The sequence below is a fragment of the Belonocnema kinseyi genome, chromosome 8 (genome assembly GCF_010883055.1).
Source record: "Belonocnema kinseyi isolate 2016_QV_RU_SX_M_011 chromosome 8, B_treatae_v1, whole genome shotgun sequence".
In the NCBI taxonomy this organism is placed as follows: Eukaryota; Metazoa; Arthropoda; class Insecta; order Hymenoptera; family Cynipidae; genus Belonocnema; species Belonocnema kinseyi.
In genome coordinates this window covers 90,526,172-90,548,343 of record NC_046664.1, presented here as the reverse complement: position 1 = coordinate 90,548,343, position 22,172 = coordinate 90,526,172, and the positions used below count along the sequence as shown (strand labels likewise).

Here is a 22,172-nt window from a genome sequence, read left to right as displayed (position 1 = left end):
GTTTCAGTATAAAATATTCCATTCTTTACCCATTCAGTTTGAAATTTTTTAATTGCAAATAAAATAACAATTTTCACATTTATATAAAGATTTTATGGTTCACTTAAAATCAACAATTATACATGAAATATTAAAAATTGAACAATTAGAAACTAAGTTGTTTTAAATAGAAGTCTTTAAACGGTTAAAATTTTAGAATGATAAATTTAAACTTTGAGCGTTACTTTTTTTAATTTTTAACTGAAAAAATGTAATCTGTGATTGAAAGTATTGAACTTTGATTTATAAATAACAACTGAAGAATATTTAACTCAAACCGACTTAAAACTTAAATAATTTAACTTCTAGTTTAAATGCGTTCAGGAATGAGATCTCTGAAGAAAACTGTTTTTCTGATTTATGAAACTTAAAAAAAATCAATCAAGATAATGTAATTTTAAATGAAAAAACATTTATTTTCAGGAATGAATGTTTAAACTTGAACAAAAAACACATTTATTTCAACAATATTTTTACGGGGAAAACATTTTATAAAACTATATTGTTTCCAGTTTTGAAATTAAATTTTTCTATACTTAAAATCGTAAAAAAAATTTTTTTTCAACAGAAAATCTTGTTTAAACAAATATCTTAAGTTTCTTTTTTTCCAAATTGGAAACAGAATTGTGGGGAATGTTTGCATCGAGATATATAAATGAATTATGTAAAATAATCTTTTAGCAATTTGGGCTGAGCTCAAAATTTTTTCTCTTTGCACATTTTTCGCACGATTAATCTTATTTTGATTATAATGTTATAAACAATTAAAGTTGCATCTTTCTCAAATAAGTTATGAATACCGCAAAACGTAAATTTTTGTTTAAAAAATATGTTTAAGACGTTTCGAAAATTGCTAATAATTTTTTTATCGTAAATACCTTCTTGAAAATAGAATAATTATAAAAGAAATTTAAACGAAAATTAAGTCATTGAAATGTTCCCGCGTAATAAGTGTGCTGCCCCCAAGCCTCGCGGAAATTTATCGAAACCGCCGAAATTCAACATTTCGTCGCCATTTCCCGGTATTTCCGAGAATTGCCGAGAATAAAACTCATAAAATAACGGCTTTTGACGGTTTTTTGCGCTTCTGCTCTTTTATCAACAAATGTAAGTATAAATACTTTAATAAGTATAATTGATTGTCTGTGTAACTGAGATTCTTCTAAAGAATTTTATTGTTTCTTATGTACTAATCGAAAAAAAATAATTGTGTTATTCCTTTTATTATATTGAGCTCAATTGAATTAAGCTGAATGAATTCTTCTTTATTATTGCTTGAAAACAGTTTGTTTAGAAAGTATACCACATTAGTATACTGCATATTCTTCCCATATCAATTATATTTATTTATTTATTACATTATTTGCTATATTTTTGCGGTATTTGTTCATATTGTTGTACATAACCTCTACAGTTTACTTACCAACACTACGAAAATTTGCCTGATTTTCTCGATTTTATCAGATGATGTTAAAGTTACGCCATGTGTGAGAAAAATCTTGCATTGTTTATTGGGGGTTTGGTAAGGGTGGTAGGTGAAATTTTCACGAATCTTTTGATTTCCACGCGTCGCGTAACTTTTAGATAATTCGGTTTGCTTTATCGGAATTAACCAGGCGTTTCAATTTCAAGGAATTTAAGAGCTAAAAAATCAATAGAAATAAATATTTGAAAATTAAAAGAATTATTGCAAAATATACAAAGTAAATATAAAGGATTCATTTTGGACCACTCATATGAAAGTACATACAACTTTCAGATTTCAGGCTTCACACTTTTTCCCCTTTTTTAAAATAACTCTTTTTCCTCGGTTTTAAAGAAACTTTCCTTTTTTTCTCGGTTTTTTTATAAAAATGTGAAATAATTTTTTTTTTAGTTTTTATATTGTATAATCGAAAAATGTTAGGTAGAATATTAATTTCTTTTTTGTTAAAAATGTCATTTTTTGTAGAAAATTCAACTATTTGGCAAGAATTCTAAGTGCTTGGTTAAAAAATTAACTCTTGTTGAAAATTCAAATTTTTAGGTGAAAAATCAACTATTTGCTTAAAAATTCAACTATTTAAATAAAAATTCAACTTTTGGTTAAAAAATCATCGTATTTGATATAAAATTCTAATATTTGGTTGAAAGAACTACTTTTTTAACAAGTAATTTTATAATATTCCCTCGGTTTGAAAATATTGAGTATTCACGTGGACATAGGAAACAAGGGACTAGGCATGCCATGCCATTGCGGGGAGGTCCGCCACCTTTTGATGTCTCGCGACAAACATGGCAGCGCCCACATGTTTGTATTTTCATCCACAGTTTGTCGGCAAAAATGCTCGTGCGCATAATCAAATGGCACATCGTAAGATGGCGGCTCTCCCCACTCATGGAATTCTCCCTCCTCCCGTGGATTCATGCCCGCTCGCCAATGTTAGGATGGCATGCCTAGTCCCGTGTTTCCTATGTCCATGATTTGAAGCGATTTCAAGGGATGTAATTTTTTTCATATTTTAAGGAATTTAAGAAAACTCAAAGGATTTTAATTAACTGTACTGAAGCTCGAAAATTGTAAATGGCTGTAAAGAAGTTGAAGTAATTTCAACAAAATTCAGAGTAGTTAAATAATTTTCAACACAAAAAAACTAAACGAATTTCCAAGAACTCAAGTGATTTTAAGGAATTACTAGGGACTTGGCAGAATCTTAAAGTTCCTTTTTAAAGGATGTAAAAATAATTCAAAAATAGTTCAAAAAGATTTACAAGAGATTTTATAAGATTTTACGACAGTTTTAGTGATTTTAAAGAAAGTCAAGCGAGTTTTTGAAAACTTATTTAAAAAGATTTTTATGAATTTGAAAGAATTCAAACATTTTAAGGATTTTAAAAAGATTTAAAGGAATTTACGAAAGTTTAAAGCATTTTAAGAGATTTAATTAATTTAAGTCAATTTCGAAAAACTTCGAAAGATTTTAAATGATTGATAGAAGATGAAGGGGTTTAAAAAAAAATTCGGAAGAGTTTAAGTATTATCAAGAAATCTTACAGGATGTCTGAGAGTTCAAGTGAAATTAAGGAATAACCAGGCTCTTGACGGGATTTTAAAGTTTATTTTTAAAGGATTAAAAAATATTCCTAAAAGTTTTAGTGACTTTAAAGAATGTTAAGCAATTAATTTAAAAGTTATTTGAAAATATTTTAAGTTATGTCCCAAAATTTTAAGGTTTTAAGCCTTGTCAAGAGATATAAAGGAATTTAAGAATATTTTTTAAATGTTATGTGATTAAAATTAATTTTAGTCAATTTCGAGAATTTGAAGGGATTTAAAAAACAGTCTGGGAACTTTAAGGATTTTCTGATCATTTTTGTTTCCTCAAAGTGCAAAAATAATATGCTGACACCTTTGATAAACAAACTTTAACGAACTACCAAAATTCAAAAATTTTGACCGCCAACTATCCCAAAAATGCAACCTAACCTCAATCACGGCACATATTTTTTCTTGATAGATTGTCCAAATCGCACACTTCCTCAATTGCTAACAATAATTAACGAAATGGCTTTTCTATCTGAGAAGCAAAGCCATATCACGATGTCACACTTACTTTCATCTAAAATATTAATTTTAGTCAAATTCCTATCTAATCCGACCGAGTATGACGTAATGTTAGAATACTCAATCTTTTTGTAGTTATTTTATCCTTTTTAGGTTGGAAATTCAATCTGTACTTGGTAAAAAAATTCGTCTTTTTTGTTGAGGATTAAATTCTTTTTCGTCTTCTAATATATAAAAAAATCATCGTTCTCGGTTGAAAGTAAATTTTTGTCTTGAAAATTCAACTGTCTTCGAACAAAATTCGTCTCCTTGTCTTGAAAATGTAACCACATTTGGTTAAAAGTTGAACTATTTTATTGAAAATTCGGCTTTTTTGTTTGAAATTTTAACTATTTGGTTGTGAATGCAATTGTTTGGTTAAAAATGAATTATTTTTTGTTTAAAATTCGTCTTTTTCGGTTGAAAATTCATCTTTCTTAGTAGAAAATAAATTACTATTTTGTTGAAAATACATGTTCACATAAAATATTTAAAAAATAAAGTTTTTTATGTGGAATTCAGTATGGTATTCACATTAATTTGATTGAAAAGAATTTATTCTCCTGCTTTCGTTATAAACCTCTCTATTTCCCGTAATTAGTTATGGTTAATTTAAGAACATTAAAAAATGTTCATCGAAATAATTGTAATAACTAAATGTAAATTAAGATTTTTTGTTTTGATTTAAAATCTAATTTAATCAAATAAGTAACTTTGAGGCTATATACCATAATTTTTAAATTAAAAATTAATAAAATGTTTAAAAAGAACTTTACTCAATGAAAATAAATTTGGTGTTATCGGATGAAAAATTTCTCAACAGAATTTCTATTGCAGGACGACACCAAATTGTTGTACGTTGTACTCGGGTACATTTAAAAAGTGATTGGAACTCTTAAGCTTTAATTAAAAACGAGAGGAAAAAAAGTTTATTTTATAATTCTGAAACATGCGCGTATTTAATAATATTATTATATCTTATTAAGATTTCTTTTAAAAGATATAACGCTGCACTTAGGGTGGTACATTTTATTTTCACTCAATATACGTTTTATATTCATAAATTGATTTTTAGGCGAATCTGATGGAAAAAAACTGAATTAATAAAATACAAAAATCCATTTCTGTTCCTTTCTGTTTCTTTTTACGGTATTTTTGTTGGTTTTTGTTCATTTTTATTTTCAAATTGATAACCTCTTTTTTATTGTAACTGAAGGACATTTTTTATATGTTTGTCGCGTTTATTGCAGAAATAGAAAAATTCAAGATGCCAAAATCAAAGGAATTTGTTGAAAGCGACGATAGCAGTGCCAGTGGCAGCTCTTCGGAGGTGATACATTTATTTCATAAGTTTCACAGTTTTTCCGTTCTATGAAATTTGATAAAACTTATAACTTTTTTTATTTATCGCCCTGGTGATTAGAGATTTTTTAAATTTGTCTATAAATGCTTTGATAGATTTATTTTTTTAAATCATTAAATTTAAAAGTTATTTTCAATTATATGCAGTCCGAAAAGAAAGGAAAGAAAAGGCAGAAGAAAGAGATCAAAGAGAAGGAGGTCAAAGGCGCATCATCCAGCAAGAAATCGAAGAACGAAAACGATGAACCAGTGTGGGAAATCGGCCAGAACCGCCGGGTCACTATTCGAAAATGGAAAGGAAAAACATTCATCGACATTCGTCAGATGTACATAGATAATAACGGAGATTTGAAGCACGGCAAACAGGGTATGAAATTAGTATTTACTGTTTTTTTTTTTTTTTTTAATTTAATATTTTATAGGATTATTACCGAAGTCCGGTTTCAAAATCCATGACTTTCCATATTTAGTTTTGAAACCATTCTAGTTTTTTTTAATACACGATTTTCCAACAGTTTTTTGTACAATTATTTATCAGTGTTACAAATTTAAAAGGGTTTTTAATTGTTATTGAATTTTAAACAATTTTCATTAATATTATCAGAGTGACCACCCAGCAAAGAGAATGGCATATAATTTTAAATTGTTTAGAATAATTGAACTTTAAAGGTAAAAAATATTTTATTTTTTATTTTTTTAGAAGAAAAATTTGTTCAAGTTGATTATAACAGTTTAAAAAAATAATGAGTTGAATAGTCATCTTTTTTAGTTATGATATTCAGTTTACAATGCGTAATTTTTAAATATTTTACTTGAAAAATTAAAAATTTTTATTTTTAAGCGTACATTTTTTATTTATTCGTAATTGAGAGCTTTTATTAAGCTTAAATTATTGTTTCAGTCTAAAATATTCCATTTTTAACCTATTCAATTTGAAATTTTTCAATTTCATTGCAAATAGCCACAGCCTAACTTGAAACAAAATGTATATATTTGCAGATTTCAAAATAAAAACTTAAAAGCTTTTTAAGAATTGTGAGGCTTCAAAAAATAAAAAATATTTTCTTAAGAGTCCTAGGAAAATTGAAACTGATTTTTCTTTTTGAATCATTGTTTTAAGAGAATATTTCAAACGATTTTCAAAATTGTCAAAAGAGAATCTGCAATATTTTATAGAAAATTTTTTATATTTCCAGCATTTAAAAAAAATTGTAGAAAAAATTCGATAAATATATTTAAAAAATGAATCAAATTTTTCCTACCATTTTTTAAAAATCCTACAAAATTTAAAATATATTTTTTAATATTCCAGATTCTCTTTTGACAATTTCGAAAATCTTTTTAATTCGTTTAAAATATCCTCTTAAAATAATGATTCAAAATGAAAAATCGTTTTTAATTTTCCTAGGAATCTTAAGAAAATGTTTTTATTCCTTTCAAGCCTTTCACAATTCTTGGAAAGCTTCTCATTTTTTTAAAATTTGAAATCTACAAAAATGTAAATTTTGTTTTAAATTAGGGTGTGGCCATTTCCACCGAAATTTTGACACGATTCACAATTCTTGGAAATTTTCTCATTTTTTTAAAATTTGAAATCTGCAAAAATGTACATTTTGTTTTAAATTAGGCTGTCGCCATTTGCACCGAAATTTTGGCAGGATTCACAATTCTTGGAAATTTTCGCATTTTTGAAAAATTTGAAATCTGCAAAAATGTACATTTTGTTTTAAATTAGGCTGTGGCCATTTGCACCGAAATTTTGGCACGAATCGCCGAATTTTGTCAGTACATACACTTCGTTTAAATTATTTGAAATAATTTCAAATTTTAAATTAATTTTGAATCTTTTCAGAAATCAAAATGACTCAAATTTTTTTTTGAAGATAATAAGCAGGATTTTCTAAAAATTGTAAGAAAATTCGATTCATTTTAAAAGATATTTAGAAATTCTTAAACAAATTTCAAAAGTAATTTTAAATTTGAAAAAATTTAAAACGACTAGATTTTTTAAGATTTTGAAAGAATGTTTGAAGCTTTTTAGGAATTTTTAAACTATTCCAAATGAAAATAATTCAACTTCTAATTTAAGAAGTTTTCAATTACAAGAAAAAAATTTCAATTTTTAATGTTTCTAGCTTAAAATAGTTATAAATAATATAATTGATAAAAGTTAACAACTCTAAAATTTGCTGTTTTTCTGCATTTCATTTAAAACTATTTAATTGAAAAGTGTTAGTACTTAACTTCCATTTTATACGTGTAAATTATTGAGCACTTAAATATAAAATGTATTGATTAAAAACGTTTAAACTTTAATTTTAAATGATATAAAATTTAAAAGTTTCACTTGGAGTGTTTTAATTTAAAATTATAGATTTAAATGCGCAATTCTACAATAGTTTAATTTGTGAGGCCTTGAAACTGCAGTTTTTTCTTAATTTTTCGATTAATGTTTAGGTTAATTTTTAGATTAATTTTTGGAGATTTTGAATTTTATACTTAGCAATATTATAGTTTCAAATTGAAATATTGAAAATGTCAAGATAATTCCGCTATTAAATGTTTCAAAATTTCATACTAAAACACTTGATAGTTTTAAATTTAAAAATTGTACAATTTCAAAAAGTGGAATAAAATAAAACATTTCAAATTTAAAAATTTTTTTTTTTTGAAAATTTAAAAAATAAATAATGATTCTAAAGGAATATTGGAAATTAAAAAATTAAAATTTGATTTAAAAATAAAAAAAGACAAATTTCATTTTGTAATTTTAAATGGTTACAATTCTAGAGTACTGAATTTTCATGTTGAACGTTAAATTAAAAATTTTTTTTAAAATTTTGATATAATATTAAAATTTAATTGATTGAATTTTGAGCAATATAATTAAAAATTTAAAAATTAGCGGTGTAATTTTTTCAGTTTTAAATGAAGTTCGAATTCCTATAGATTTCAACGTTCCAGAGTAGAATTTTTCTATTTTTAATGTTTCCCATTTAAAAATACTATTTATTCAATTTATTCAATTCCTCCCAATTTTAAATGATCTGATTTCCAGAATTCGAATCTTAAGAAATAAATTGTAATTTTATTTCTTAATAAAATTGGTTATAAGAGTGTTAAATTTTTTTTTCATTATGCTGATGTTTTTAAAATAAGCAAATCCCCCTTTTTTAAATAATCTTTTTTCGACGAAAAACATCCTCTTTTTTCCCTACAATTGAACTGCTGAACAACTGTGACCCCTGTTCAATTTCGCGATTCTTCAATTCAAAATACATTTTTTAAATGTTTAGCGCTTCGATTTATATAAATATACTATTGAACTCCTTTTTCTAAATAATTTTTCAAAAATCGCTCTCTATCATTAAAAAAAACTTTAGGATGCTTTTAATTGGAAATTATTAATTATTGTTTCAAAAACGTATAAAAGATAATATTTAAAGATTAGTTTAATATAATCATATTTTTATTATTGAAAAATAAGTTCAAAATCAATTTCAAAATTTCTTGATTTTTTCTAGGCCTTTTTCAACAACCCTATTTTAGTATCCAATTCGAGATGGCCAATTGCTAAAACATTCTATGAATTTTCAGGAATATCGTTGTCCCCAGAACTTTGGAAAGGATTCATGGAAGTAGTGGATGAGGTTAACAAGACTGTCCAAGAACAATGTTAAAGCTTTGTCACTACAAAATATTTAAGGTTTAAAATTCTTCAGACTCCATTATGTATATATTTTTTGAAGTAGAATCTGAAGCCTTTAGCGATAAATATTTTTGAAAGGGTATTTTGTCGTCAAATACGACGAGTTCAAATCATTAAAGATTCCCAGTTTAGTTTGTGTTGAACGCATTTCTGTTCTTAAGAAGTAAAAGCATTTGAATGTAATTCTTTAGTTCGTTACCATGTTAAGATAGTGGTGTATACATTTTTCTAGGAGGTGATCTACAATAATATACGGTTCAGTGTTTTATGTAATTTAATGAAAATTATTCAACGTTTGTCATGGTATAAAAAAGAGTACAAATAAATCATTTTTATAACCACCCTATGCAACTTTACAATTATTAACATATTTATATTCATTCACGTTATTCACACACATTTCTGAAATGTTCGGGTTTAGAACCAGAAATCATAGAAATGAAAAGACAAAACTTCAAAAATAAGGGTCAATATGAGCCATTAAAAAATGTATAAAACGCAGAGTCCAAGGTATAAGTCCTCTTAACAAAATTTCTGATGCGAATTAGCGTAATAATAAATTCAAGTTTTATCATTTTACAATTATGTATAAATTCATTTTCGTTGAAGGATAGCTACCTTTCTTAATAATAAAATAATAGCGAGGCATAGTCATAAATCTTTTTTTATTTTTGCATTTTTTCAAGATTGCTCTTAAATTCAAACAAACGATTGAATCTAACAAATCCTTGAATAGCTAAAAAGTATGTACAAGAAGATTTAATAATATTAGCGAAATATTAACCAATTGAGTTGATAATTTATCGCTGCCTTCTTTCAATTATAAAATAAAATTTTTTAAATTAAATAATCGAATAAGACTGAACAATTAAAAGTCATACGTTTAATTAGAAACATATTATGGTAACTATTAAGTGAATTTTTTTAAAAATTGATAAATTTCGGAAAAACCTTTTTTTTTGTTAAAAAATAGAGTTTTAAATGTTCTCTTGTCGACGTTTAAGAATTCTTAATAATTCATCGAATCAAATACAGCAGGACCTTTTGGGTCGGATCTGAAATTTTCAATATAAGTTTAAAAGTCGACATGTGGCAATAATTATAACTTTTATAACCATTTTTTTTTATTGTCGAATAAAAATTAAAAACTGAAATTATTAATCATACTAAACTTTAAATATGAAAACGAAAAATTCGAGGTCCGATCCAAGAGGTCCTACTATTCATTCTCTCAAACTATAAACTAAATGTGAGCTTTACAAAATGTCAAATGAGATCAATGGGGACCGTGAAGTTTAGCCAAAAATTCGTCCACGTTTAATTTATCAAGTACTACTGGAATTGCAGCGTTCAACGTCGGTTTATCCTGAAAAACAATTATTATACATATTTTTTGTCCAAATCAACAGATTTCAGAATAAAGAATTTACGAGGGACTGATCACTCTTGAAATCCAGTCTTCGTTTAATCACTTTGATCTTTAAAAACTTTTGTAAGATCATTAAAACCCTGGTGAAATCTTTTTAAATCAATTTTAAATATTTGAGAAATTATTTAAATCTTTATGAAATCTTTTGTAATGTCTTTAGATATTTTTAAATCTTTTAAAAATGATTAATATCTTTGTAAAATCAATTTAATCTTAGCAAAAGCAAAGTCAGGGTAGCCGCTGGACCGGAAAACCGGGAAATGGCAGTGAATTTATTTTTTGACCGGAAATTTTTGTCCAACTTTGATTTCGACCGTTTTTAAATAATTTCCTTAACTGTTATTTTTATAATTATTATATAATTTACTTTAGAATGCTTAATTCGAAAATCTTTCACTTTAAAAATTTTCCATTTCAGATTTTTAAGCATATATTTTAATTTAAAGAATTTTAAAATGCAGTTTAAAGGTTAAAAAAAATAAAAATTAGAAGTTTTTAAAATCGAAGATTTTTTTTATAAAAAACAGTGTGGGAGCCGGACCGGGAAATCGGGGATTTTACGAAATTTCAGAAGAAAAATATGCCCAAGTTTGATTTTAACAGTTTTTAATATAATTAAAGATTGTAACTGATTCAATCCGAATGTCTTGATAAGAATTGAAATTAATATATCATTTATTCCGATCATTTTATTTCTAAATAAAAATTTTCATTATTATCAATAATATATTTTTAATTCAGACTTTCAGGACTTCCTTTATATTATTTTTTATATTCAATTTAATAAATAAATTTATTAATATATTATTTTAATTAATTTTTTTAGCCATTCAATAATGTAAAAGTGTGTTTTACTATTTTTAACTTAAAAATAAATCCATAATAATATAGTCATAATTAAAGGTTTTTATTAAATTTAAAATATTGAGAGTCTAAATTATTTAATTTTTATCCCATTTAATTTGAAATTTCTTAATGTAGAAAAAGAATAAGTATTTAATATTTAGAAAAATTTCACTCTTCATTTAAGACGAGTAAATTGTAACCAAATATTTAAAAGAAAAATATTTGAAACTGAATTCTTTTACAGAGAAAGCTTTGAAGCTTTAAATTTCCGAAATCTTTTAGCATTACAATTTTAATTGTTCTATTTGAAAAGTGTTTAATTTATAAGTGAAATTGTTAAATTTTGATGCATAAATAACAATTGAAAACCTATTATTTGTAGAAAAATTTGAGTAATTTTAAGAGATATGTAGAAGTTTTAAAAAGATTCAAAATTAATTAAAAACTTGAAATTATTTCAAGTAATTTAAACGAAGTGTGTGAACAGTTTTTTTCAAAACTTCTAAATCTATTTTAAAATTAATCGAAATTTCCTTACAATTTTTGAAAATCCAGCAAATTAAATAAAATCCTTAAAATCTTCCATGTTCTTCTTTGAGCCTTTTTTAAATCTCTTAAAATCTTAAACTTTCTGTTATAATGATTTTTCAAAGGAAATAATCATTTTCAATTTCCCTAAGTATCTTAAAAAAATTTGTATTCTTTAGTAGTCTTTCACAATTCTTAAAAAAATTCTAAATTCTTTGTTTGAAACCAGCAAAAATCTAAATTTTTATTTTAAATTCGGCTGTAAGCATTTCAAATTATTTCAAGTTCTAAATTTAATTCGAATCTTTTTAAAACTTCTAAATATCTCTTAATATTACTCTAATATTTTTACAAATAATGAGTGTTCTATTGTTATTTATAAATTCAAATATAATTTTCTTTTTAATTTGCAGGATTTTCTAAAAGTTATAGAAAAAAATCAATTAATTTTGAAATATATTTAAAAATTCTGACAAAAAATTCAAACATATTTTGGAATTTGGAAAAATTTAAAACCACCTCTAGATTGCTCAAGATTTTGAAATAAAATTTTAAAGATTTTAAAGGATGCCTAGACTATTTAAAATAAATGATTCTTTAATTTGGACTATTGAAACTTTAACCAGGATTTATGTTTTTGGAACTTAATCTGAATATTTGAACTCTATAATTTATAAAAGTTCTAAATTTTGCAGTTTATTTGCATTTCACTTAAAACTGTTCAATTTAAAAGTGTTAGTACCTTCCAGTTTACACGTGTAAGTTATCGAGCATTTAAATACACATTTTTTTAATTAAAAACTTAAACTTCAATTTTAAAAGTCTGGAATTCAAGGGTTCCACTTTTAATGCTTTAATTTGTTGCTTATTACTGTATATGGAAAAATGTTTAGAATATAGTTTGATTTTTTAAATTTCATTGGCCGTGAAAAATTTTTGCGAACTGGGAACAAACCGGGAATTTTTTTCGATTAAAACGGCCACCCTGAAAGCTTTGAAGCCTGTATTAAATCTTTCTGAAATCATTTTTAAATTTTGTAAATGTTTGGAAAATCTTGAAATCTTTGTAAATTTTTAAAAAATCTTTCCGAGATTATTGAAATCTTTGTAAAATATTCGGAATAATTAAAATTTTTATAAAATCACTGCGCTTTGCGAAATCTTTTCAAATCTTCTGTAATTTTTGCAATCTTTGAAACATCTGTAAAATAAATTACATCTTTGTCTAATTTGTTGGAATCTTTGTGAAATGTTTGTATAATCATGGAAATCTTTTTAAATTGAATCTTTCTGAAATCATTGAAATCTTTGTGAAATCTTTTAAAAACCTCTGTATTCTGGAAATTTGGTGTACAAGCCTTCGTTTCATCACTTTGATATTTAAAATCTTTGTAAATCTTGGAAATATTTGGGTAACCATTTAAATCTTCGTGAAATATTTTAAAAAAATTTTAATCTTAGCGAAATGTTCTGTAATCTTTTGAAATCTTGAAAACCTTCGAAATTTTATTAGTAAAATATTTGAAATCTTTCATAAATCATTGCGAGATATTTTGAAATCTTCCTGATATCTTTATGAAATCATTCAAATTATTTAAACTTCTTAAATTATTGAAATCTTTTTAAAATTCTTAAAGTCTCTTTAAAACTTTGTAGAAATATTTGGAAATCTTTTGTTATCTTTAAATCTTTGTGAAATCTTTTGGATTTTTTAAAATCTGTAATTTTTTAAATCTTGGAATTTTTTCGAATCTTTAAAATTTGCCTCCTAATATCTTTATGAAATCATTCAAATTTTTCTGAAATTGTTGACATCTTAGAATCTTTTAAATCTTTCCAAAATATTTGTAAAAGCTTTGAAACCATTTAAATCTTTCTAATCTTTTGAATCTTAGAAACCATTGAGATCTTTGTGAAATCTTAGAAACCTTGAAGTCTGGTACACAGTCATAAGTCGAGTGATGAACCCATCGAGAATTTATGTTAAAAAAAGTAATTCACCTGTTCTTGTTCCAGTACAATTAATGCTTTCGTTTTTCGACACTTTCCTTTCTGCTTCTCTGAAATCATTAAGAACATAGCAACAATTATTAACATAATATTTACAAATTTTGAAAACGTGTGACTGTTTAATTTAAGTACTTTTCGAAAGCTCTGATGTTGAATTTAAATAAATGTTTGCCTCTATCTTTACCGAAGGCTACTTTTTCTTGATTTGAACAAAAAAAATATAATCAAAATACGAGATACAGGTTTAATTGGAATTATAAAAGTTTTGAGTTGAGAATTTATAGGACAAAATTATTTGTTAATGCTTTGTAAGAAGTATGTTTGTGTAGGTGTATAGTAAAAAGTTTGATGAATTTTTTTCTAACATAATATGAAAAATAATATTCAAGTTTTTCCTTGAACTTTCTAATTTTCTATAAGTTGCAAAAAAAATTAACGACTTCAAAGGATAAAAATAAAGAATGATAAAACTCTTATAATAATCAATATTTTTATTTAAATTTGTTGGAAAACAAAATCCAAAATCTCAAATAATTTTTTATACTTATTTCTCTAGCTCAGGAATATATTTTTTCGTATATAGAATAATTCTGAAAATACAAATTTTAAACTCTTCGTGAAATTCAACTTTAAACGCCACATTTTTGTGTTATGGCGGTAAAATGATACTACTTTTTCCAATGTAATCGCTTAACACTGTGTGGAAGACATAATAATTAAACTCAGATTTTAATTATAAATTATATTTTTATTCTCTCAGGTGGAAATTTAATATTCACAATTTTACATATTTTTCAGCCCTTCTAAACTATCCAAAATTTATTTTCAGCCGTTTTCAGAAGAACAATTTCTATTAAAATGGTTAAAAGCGTGATTTATGGTGTCGTTTGTAAATATTTCCATAAAACTTAAGTACTAATTTGTTCAAAATTACTCTCTAAAAAACTTTGTCATTTTATCCGGTCTCTAAATGCTGGAAATTTACCGCCTCATTTAAATTTACATCCCATTCTAAATTTACATCGTTGATCGTAAACTGAATAATTTTGAAATTTACAAGCGGCGATTTAACAGCGAGTTGAAAATATACCAACATTCGTGTTTTATCAACAAAAAAAATGAATAAATAAATAAGAATACTAGTAAAATAACAAATCAATGTAAAGATCACCAAAACTTTCTTTACAGAGTACGTGATATAAAATGTAAATGTTCTTCGAAATGACACAGCTAAACGTTGTCTTTAACATTTACACATATTTATCATAATTAGAAATTGATGTCGCCCATTTGCATAAGTTTGTAAACTTACCTTTCTCAACAACAGCTTTTCCTTTGTCATTTTTAGCAATATCTCCCTCTCCAGCCTCATCTTTCTTCTTTCCCGCCACAATTTTCCCACTCGCTTGTGATATCGTTGCTTTGAAAATAGGAGACGATGCAGCCAATGGTTTTTCGTAACTGCCAAGTTCCACAGCATGTTTGATGCTGTTAACCGGATTTTTTCTAACTCTTTTCTTCGGTTTCGGCAGCATATTAAATAATTCCTCATACGGAGTGTTCGTCAAGAATTTCCCGTCTTCTTCGCCATCTTCACCCTCAATATAAACTTGCAAATCAGACTGGCTGAATTTTCGTTTCCTCTTTCTAACTGCCGTTCTTTCATCGAACACAAAATGGTACACTCGTTGATTCGAGTCTGAGGCATTCTGAAGTCCAGAACTTTCGTCATGAATTTCACTTTTATTTGCGGGTACTAACTGTAGACACTCGAGAATTTCTTGTGAATTCAGGGTCGAATTTTTTACTGAATCAATATTCTGATCACTTGTATCGCTTTTTTGAGCATCTTCTATTTGACGAGTTTTCGAGCGAGTCGTTCTCTGATCACAAACTTCTTCATCACTGAATAAATCGCGCTTCACCTGATCTACTTTAGCCTTCATAGCACATTTTTGTTCCTCGAGGCTTAAAACAATTTCTTTCACTTTGCTCTCAACTTGTTCACCTTTATCTTTTACTTTATTTTTTGAACCTAATTTATTCTCCATTTCGCATGAAGGTTCTTTGCTTTCTGAGACATTTTCTTTCTTCGCTGTTACTTTAGGCGGTTTAGGTTTTTTCACAGTTTTTCCTTTCTTAGTATTCGATGTTAGGGATTGCTTACTTTCCTCAATCGTTTGAAGATCGTTATCTTCAGCAGCAGTTTCACTATTAATTTCCTCGTCAGAAACTTTTTCCTCTTTCGTTTCCACTTCTAATTCAAAATTGTTTTCAACAGGCCTATCTTCTTCAGTGGGTGGCGCAAGCTTCGCGTTTTTCATGTTTACAATTCGCACTGCTTTTCGCCCAACTGAATATCGACCACGTCTTCCCGCAGCACCTCTTCCTCTTACATTTCCTCTGGATTGTTCACCAAGGAACGATTTCAATCTTTCACGTTTCATTTCCAGTTCCAATCGAAGCGCATCGTCCACGGGATTGGCTGTTCGTCCTTGAAGACTCGGGCCGGGTTTGTTATCGACAGGATTGGCCAAAATTTGTGCGACTTTTAATGCGCTGCAATCGATCGGTTCTTCTATTCGCTGTATAGAAACTATTGTAGGTTTCGTGCACACCTTTTTCTCCATATTCTTCAATTTATTCTCATTTGAAATCATGATAGCTGAAATCTTGGTATTCAAATTGGTTGGAGTATCAGTCCCTACTTTTGAACTACTTGGAGTTTCCGAAATATCAGCCTCGAGTAGCAAATCGTTCTTAGCTGGAGTTTCCGTCTCTTCATTGTCTTCAGTATTTGTTACCGAAAACATTTTCTGGGGAGAATCTTCTTTCATTTCTGGAATTTTAATCTCAAAATCTTTGATTTCTGGCTTATGAATCTCGTGATCCTGCGACTCGGGATTTTCAAAATGTTCCTCTTCTTCAACTGGCACTGGATCTTCCTGAGTCACTCCAGGAGACGTCATCAGTAAAGAATCAGCACTTGTATCCGTGCAGGTTTTATCCGACTTATTGGGATTCTTTTTTGCAGAAGAAAGAGGCGTTTGAGTGGCTGATGTGATTGAACTGCCAGAAGAGGATGAAGATGATGTCGAAGATAAACTGGAAGAAGAATTGCTTCCACTATCGGAGGATTCGTCATCGCTTGTCTGCGAACTTTTATCAATTGACTCCGCTGATACATCAGGATCTTGAATCACAGAAGAGACTTCTTCTCTGATTGTGACAGACTCTGAAACCTCTATGGAACTTGAGGAAATTACAAGTTCTTCCTTGGCAGCTTCCTCTTTCCGTAGATTGCCTTTAATGACCTGAAATTCGGTAACCTTCGTATCACAAGTACTGATAACTGTGCGAATTTCCGTAGTCTTCTTCAAATCATCCTTCAACTGTTTCTCTGGATCTTCAGCTAATTCGGAACTAGGTTGATAATAAGGCGAGCAAGAACTGTGTCCTCCTTTATTTATCGCATCTTTCGTATTTTCGCCAGCCAAATTTGGTGTGAATACAATGCTGGGTGTTGGCGGAAGGCAATCGGGCGTAGGGTACATTCCTGGCAGTTTACTTGAGTCTTCGGCACGAGTGATTTTTGTAAAAGGTGTCACGGAACTACTAGTTGGACTTAGAAATCTTGGCGTCGGAGGAATACCGCTAGAAGTTTCCAGTTTCTGCGGAGTCTCCAAATCTTTAAGGTTCGGCATTTTCACAAACTTGGAAGTATTTTTTGGCGAGAATTTCAAAAACTCCGCGTTGAGTTTAACTTGTGTTCTTGGCACAGATGTCAACTGAGCGTATTTCTTTATTTTCTCACCATACGTCTTTTCAATTATTTTAACCATATTCTTTGAAATGGTCGCAGGAGAGATTTTTGAGGTAGAAGGTTTCAAGGTTGGAGGAATTTCGACGGGTTTTAGAACTGGATCAGAAATTTCGTCAAGTTTCGAAGCGGATTGGTGGACTTGAGGTTTGGATGGCGTAGAAGAAGGAGTAGTATTAATTGAAGCAACTTCTGTTAAATCTGTAGGATCAGTCACGTTTTCACTTGAATTTACTTCCTGTTCAAGTGAAATCTCATCTTTAGCAGGAGTTTTTGCATTTTTCTTGCTCTCCTTGAAATCTAGCGATTTTCTTTTTTTACCTTTCGCTGGAGTTTTACTTTTCCTGACTCTTCGCACAATTTTTCGAACTTCTTTCTTAGGAGGCTCTTCTACACTTGCTGCTAAAGCGAGACGTAAATCACTATCCCAACTTCTTAATGTTGCTGGTGTAGCAGGTGGAGGTTGCGACTCTGGTTTATCTAAAAAAGGAGGATTCGAGTTACTATTATCACCTAAAATCATGTCCACTCCCGTGTACTTTTCCCAGCCACCTTTTAATTTAGGAGCCGGACTTCTTGTTGCTATTGGCACTTTGTAAGTACGAGCATCTTTTTCTGGGCTTTTCAGTTTTGACGAAACGGGTGAGGAATTGCTGAAAGGTGGCGATTTAAACAATGATGTTCTGCAGGCCGATTTCGAGCGGTTGTGTGCACTCGGTGAACTCTTGCTACCCGATTTCTTGACAGAACTCGAGGATTTTGCGGGAGTTCCAAAATCTAAAGCCCTGACATGACTGTTACGTCTTCGGGGAGTCGATAAACTCAGTCTATGATTTTTAGATCTACTTTTAATCAGAGATTTTGGAGTTCTTTTGGTAAGCATGTCGCTCCTCTTCATGATTGAAGACACAGATGAAGTATCTGCAGTGTTCTGGGTTGCATTAATATTTTCTTTGCAAGAGGGTACATTCTTTATTGCTGATTCTTTACTTGGCTTCGGTTTCAGATATGGGGAAAGGCCTGATATCGAGAAGGACAGTGAATCATCTATGCTAAAAGATGGTAATCCTGCAGATTCTAAGAGTGAGGGCTTACTATTTTCATTCGCGTAGAGTGTTATCGAATCGATAGCCGGATTTTTATTGTCAGAGACGGAGGCAGAGCTAGATGCTTCGACAGCTGATTCTTGAGGACTTGGTTCTTGTAAAATTATTTCTGTAGCATTCTCTTCTTTGAAATTGAAAACTTCAACATTTGACTCCTTCCAATTTGAATCTTTGAAAGACTCGGTTTGGATATGGATTGGTTTCGTGAAATTGTCACAACTGTCCAGTTCGATATTCGGAAGTGACTTTGGTAATTGATGTTTTACGTGAGCTGCTGGAACTATCGGTTGGGCAAATACCACTGGAGTGGCTGCTGTTAATTCGGTTGATGCTACTGTTTTCGCAATCGGGAACGTTATTGTTGCTCCTTTCGGTAAAGTTTGTGTTGTTATCGTTAAAGCTAGGGACTTATTTTGCGTTACTGCTACTGGTTTCGGGCTCGGCAAAGTTACTGGCACCAGTTTCGACAAATTTACTGGCATCAGTTTCGAAAAAGCTAGTGGCGCATGTTTTTGTAAAATTTGTGGAAGCTTTTTCGGCACATGTACTGATTCTGGATGTATTTTGGGAACGATCGGCTTTGGCTTGTCTGGGTTAACTCTGTGAGGCACATTTACTGTTTTACAGTAAATTGGTGCATGGACACCACCTGAAAAAGATAGGTATTGTTATTTAAATGAAATTTTTAAGATTCAAGGTGGCTACTCAAATCTAAAAAAAATGGCCTTTCATTTCTTAAATTAATCCTGATTGTATTAAGGTGATCAAAAAGATACGTTTTTTTAAAATGGCTCCCATACTGGAAATGGATTATTTAAGTTTTTTTAACTCTGTTAAAATCCGGCTGATATAGTTCACTGAAAATAAAGCAGTGGGTGTATTCCAAAGTAAAATAACCCATTACTTCAGACAATCAAAGAACAGTGATGTGCATTGAATAATTATTTCTAATGATAATTATAAATAAAAAATGTGAAGTGGCCGTTTTAATCAAATAAAAAAATTCCAGGTTTTTTCCCAGTCCGGAAAAATTTTTCACGGCCAATGAAATTAAAAAATTTAATCTCTAAAGTTACAAATTTTTACATTCGAAGTAATAAAAACTGAGCTACAAATCATTTTAAGCAATGTTAAGCTATAAATATTAAAAATTCGAACGATTACATTTTTTTATGAACTGAACACTTCTTAAATTAAAAGTTAAATTATGTTTATTTGAAGTAGTTTCAAAATCCTTAAAAAGCTTCAAGTTTTTTTTCAAAATCTAGAAACATCTACATGTTGTTTTAGATTTATTCAATTTAAAATTATTTGTGAAATTTTTTCAGAACTTCTAAACCTGTTTTAAAATTATTTGAATTTTTCCTCAATTTTTTTCTTAAAGCCTGAATAATTACAAATATTTCTTTAAAATGTTCCAGATTCAAATCTGACAATTTTGGATTTTTTTTTGACATTCGATACGAATAGCGGTTTAAATTATTTAAAATATTTTCAAACTTTAAATTAATTGTGAATCTTTTCAGACCTTCTAAATATCTCTTCAACTTACTCGAATTTTTCTTAGGAATTATATGCTTTCAATATTTATTATATATCAAGATTCAATCTTTTTACTTGTAAATTCAATTTTTTCAAATAGAACAATTAAAATTATAAAGTTCAAAGTTTAATTTTAAAGATTTGGTTTATAATTACTGATTTTACATGAACAATCAAATATTGATAAATATTAAGCAATTTTTACTTTTGTTAATTACAAAATTTCAAATATTAGACTACAAATGTTTTAAATTTAATAAAAGTCCTTAATTTTGAATATATAATTTTGACCTTATTTAAAAATTGAAAATAGTTTATAAATTTTTAATTTCGACGTTTAGATTTGTTTAAATACTTAGACCCCAATTGAAACAGTTTAATATTTAACGTTAAAATCTGGAAATTCTTAAACTTTGAACTGATTCCGAATCGTCTTGTAAAATAAATTATTATTTACTTGTTAATCCTTGATGTATCGTTCAATTTTAAAAACCATTATAATTTATATTCACAATTTATCAACTAAAAATGTTTTTTATCCAAAATTATCGATTCTAAACGCTGCTAATTTGTAATTTGTTAAGCCTAAAACTGCATATTAAAATTCTTTTAATGAAAAATGTATGCTTAAAAGTTAAAACTGAAAAAGGAAAATTTATAAGTAAAAGATTTTCGAATTAAGCATAGTAAACTGAATGATATCATAATTAAAAAAGATAAAAATTCAACTAATTTTTTAAAAAACTGTTGAATCAAACTTGCAGAACTTTATATCTAAAAATTTGTGAAATTCTCGGTCATTTTCCGGTCTCATGAAATTCCCGGATTAACGGCCGCCCTGAATTTCATATTTTGGGTGAATTGTTTAATGGTATAAGAAGTAATTGGCTCCGGAATTTCAAATATTATCTTTCTTTTTATACATTTTGTACTGTTTATGTACACAATAAATTGGCTGAAGATATTCGTACCGAAGGCCGTGCATAATCTTGCAAAGTGACTGGGAGAGTGTATAATTCTTAATTGAATGATAACCGTTAAAGTTTATAACGAAATGGTCCATTGAATACGACTGCCTTTTTAAACGATTTTTATGAATTTTTCATTGCCAAAAAATGGATGAATAAACACAGAAAAAAATCGCAATTTCCAGTTCGAGTGGTCACCTTAAGAGCAGAAACAGATTTATTAATAATACTATTTATTATTTAATAATTCTATCATCTAACCTTTCGAATGTTTTGGAACAATGGGTATAAATTGAGAATTCGATGCGGCTGGCATAAACACATTTTGTGTAGGTGGATCTAAAAAGAAATTTAACAAAAATCAGAAATATCTTCTTTTACTTGAAATGATACATTCAGAAGTGCGAGAAATCGGCCTTAAACAATTTTATATATTAGATTATTAGTACATTCAACAAATGGTACAAAATGGAAAGGGGAGAAATACACAGACAAAAAATAGGAACAAGTGGCTTGAAATAAACTGAACTATTTAACTTTGAAGTCTTAAAAAGTAATCTATTTAAAATCTAGGACATTTCAAACTTAGTTTTTAAAATTGAGTAATTTTAGTTTTAAAGTATCTCATAATCATTTCAAAATTTTAAAGAAATTCAGAACAAACTCGTTCAACCCCGAATGATTTGAAGCGATGGAAAGTGGTGGAATAGAAAACCGAAAAGAAGGAGCAAGCGGTATAGAATAAGTTCAACCATATTGATTAAAGGGGCCTTCAAAATTTAGCAATACAAAATTTTAAATATTAAGAAGTGTGCCATTCCCATTATTTCGCAATTTAGAAAAATTGTAAAATAAAGTTGTTCAAACTAGCCTAACAAAATGTGATCAATTTACAAAATTGTGTACGGTCAACCGTACGAACGTTCAGCTATTCCATAATCAACACATGATAAATTATATTTTAATAAAAAAAAAACTTTTTAAGATCAAGCAAAATAAAAAAATAATTGAAATTCAAGATTCTCGTAAAAAAATAAGATTTCCAGGTTTTGAAGGTTAAAATAATCAAGGTCCGGGCCAGCTAAAGTTACCGAAAACTTAAGTCACTTGTTTACTGAACTTGCGGGTTTTCGGGCTGGGTTGTCAAATCAAATTCAAATCCTGGAAAAAAAAATCCCTGACAATTCAAGGTTTTTTCCAAGTATGCATCTAAACTTTTTCCCAGGTATA

The 22,172-nt window shown here is 28.2% G+C and overlaps 2 protein-coding genes across 3 annotated transcripts in view; one reads left to right on the top strand and one right to left on the bottom strand.

Annotated features, from left to right (window-relative positions):
- Positions 1–1,042: 1,042 nt before the first annotated feature.
- Positions 1,043–9,037, top strand: LOC117177812 (activated RNA polymerase II transcriptional coactivator p15). The gene is made up of 4 exons (XM_033368760.1): positions 1,043–1,146; positions 4,873–4,952; positions 5,132–5,351; positions 8,582–9,037. The coding sequence occupies exons 2-4, from the start codon at positions 4,890–4,892 to the stop codon at positions 8,662–8,664; spliced, it is 366 nt and encodes a 121-aa protein (XP_033224651.1). The 5' UTR covers positions 1,043–1,146; positions 4,873–4,889; the 3' UTR covers positions 8,665–9,037.
- LOC117177811 overlaps positions 8,950–22,172 on the bottom strand; it is a 38,424-nt gene continuing 25,201 nt past the window's right edge. For both annotated transcript variants that reach the window (XM_033368758.1, XM_033368759.1), the window contains 4 exons: positions 21,204–21,281; positions 14,819–19,081; positions 13,498–13,556; positions 8,950–10,059 (listed from right to left, as the gene is read on the bottom strand). In XM_033368758.1, the coding sequence (XP_033224649.1) occupies positions 9,970–10,059; positions 13,498–13,556; positions 14,819–19,081; positions 21,204–21,281 (4,490 nt within the window). In that variant the 3' untranslated portion in view covers positions 8,950–9,969. The remainder of the gene's footprint in view (positions 10,060–13,497; positions 13,557–14,818; positions 19,082–21,203; positions 21,282–22,172) is intronic.

What these genes read in the sequence shown, in the direction of transcription:
- LOC117177812 (XM_033368760.1), top strand. Translation starts at nt 4,890, where the DNA reads ATGCCAAAATCAAAGGAATTTGTTGAAAGCGACGATAGCAGTGCCAGT. An exon ending in CCAGTGGCAGCTCTTCGGAG is followed by an intron (nt 4,953 to 5,131) that starts GTGATACATTTA and finishes AATTATATGCAG; the next exon opens with TCCGAAAAGAAAGGAAAGAA. An exon ending in TTTGAAGCACGGCAAACAGG is followed by an intron (nt 5,352 to 8,581) that starts GTATGAAATTAG and finishes ATGAATTTTCAG; the next exon opens with GAATATCGTTGTCCCCAGAA.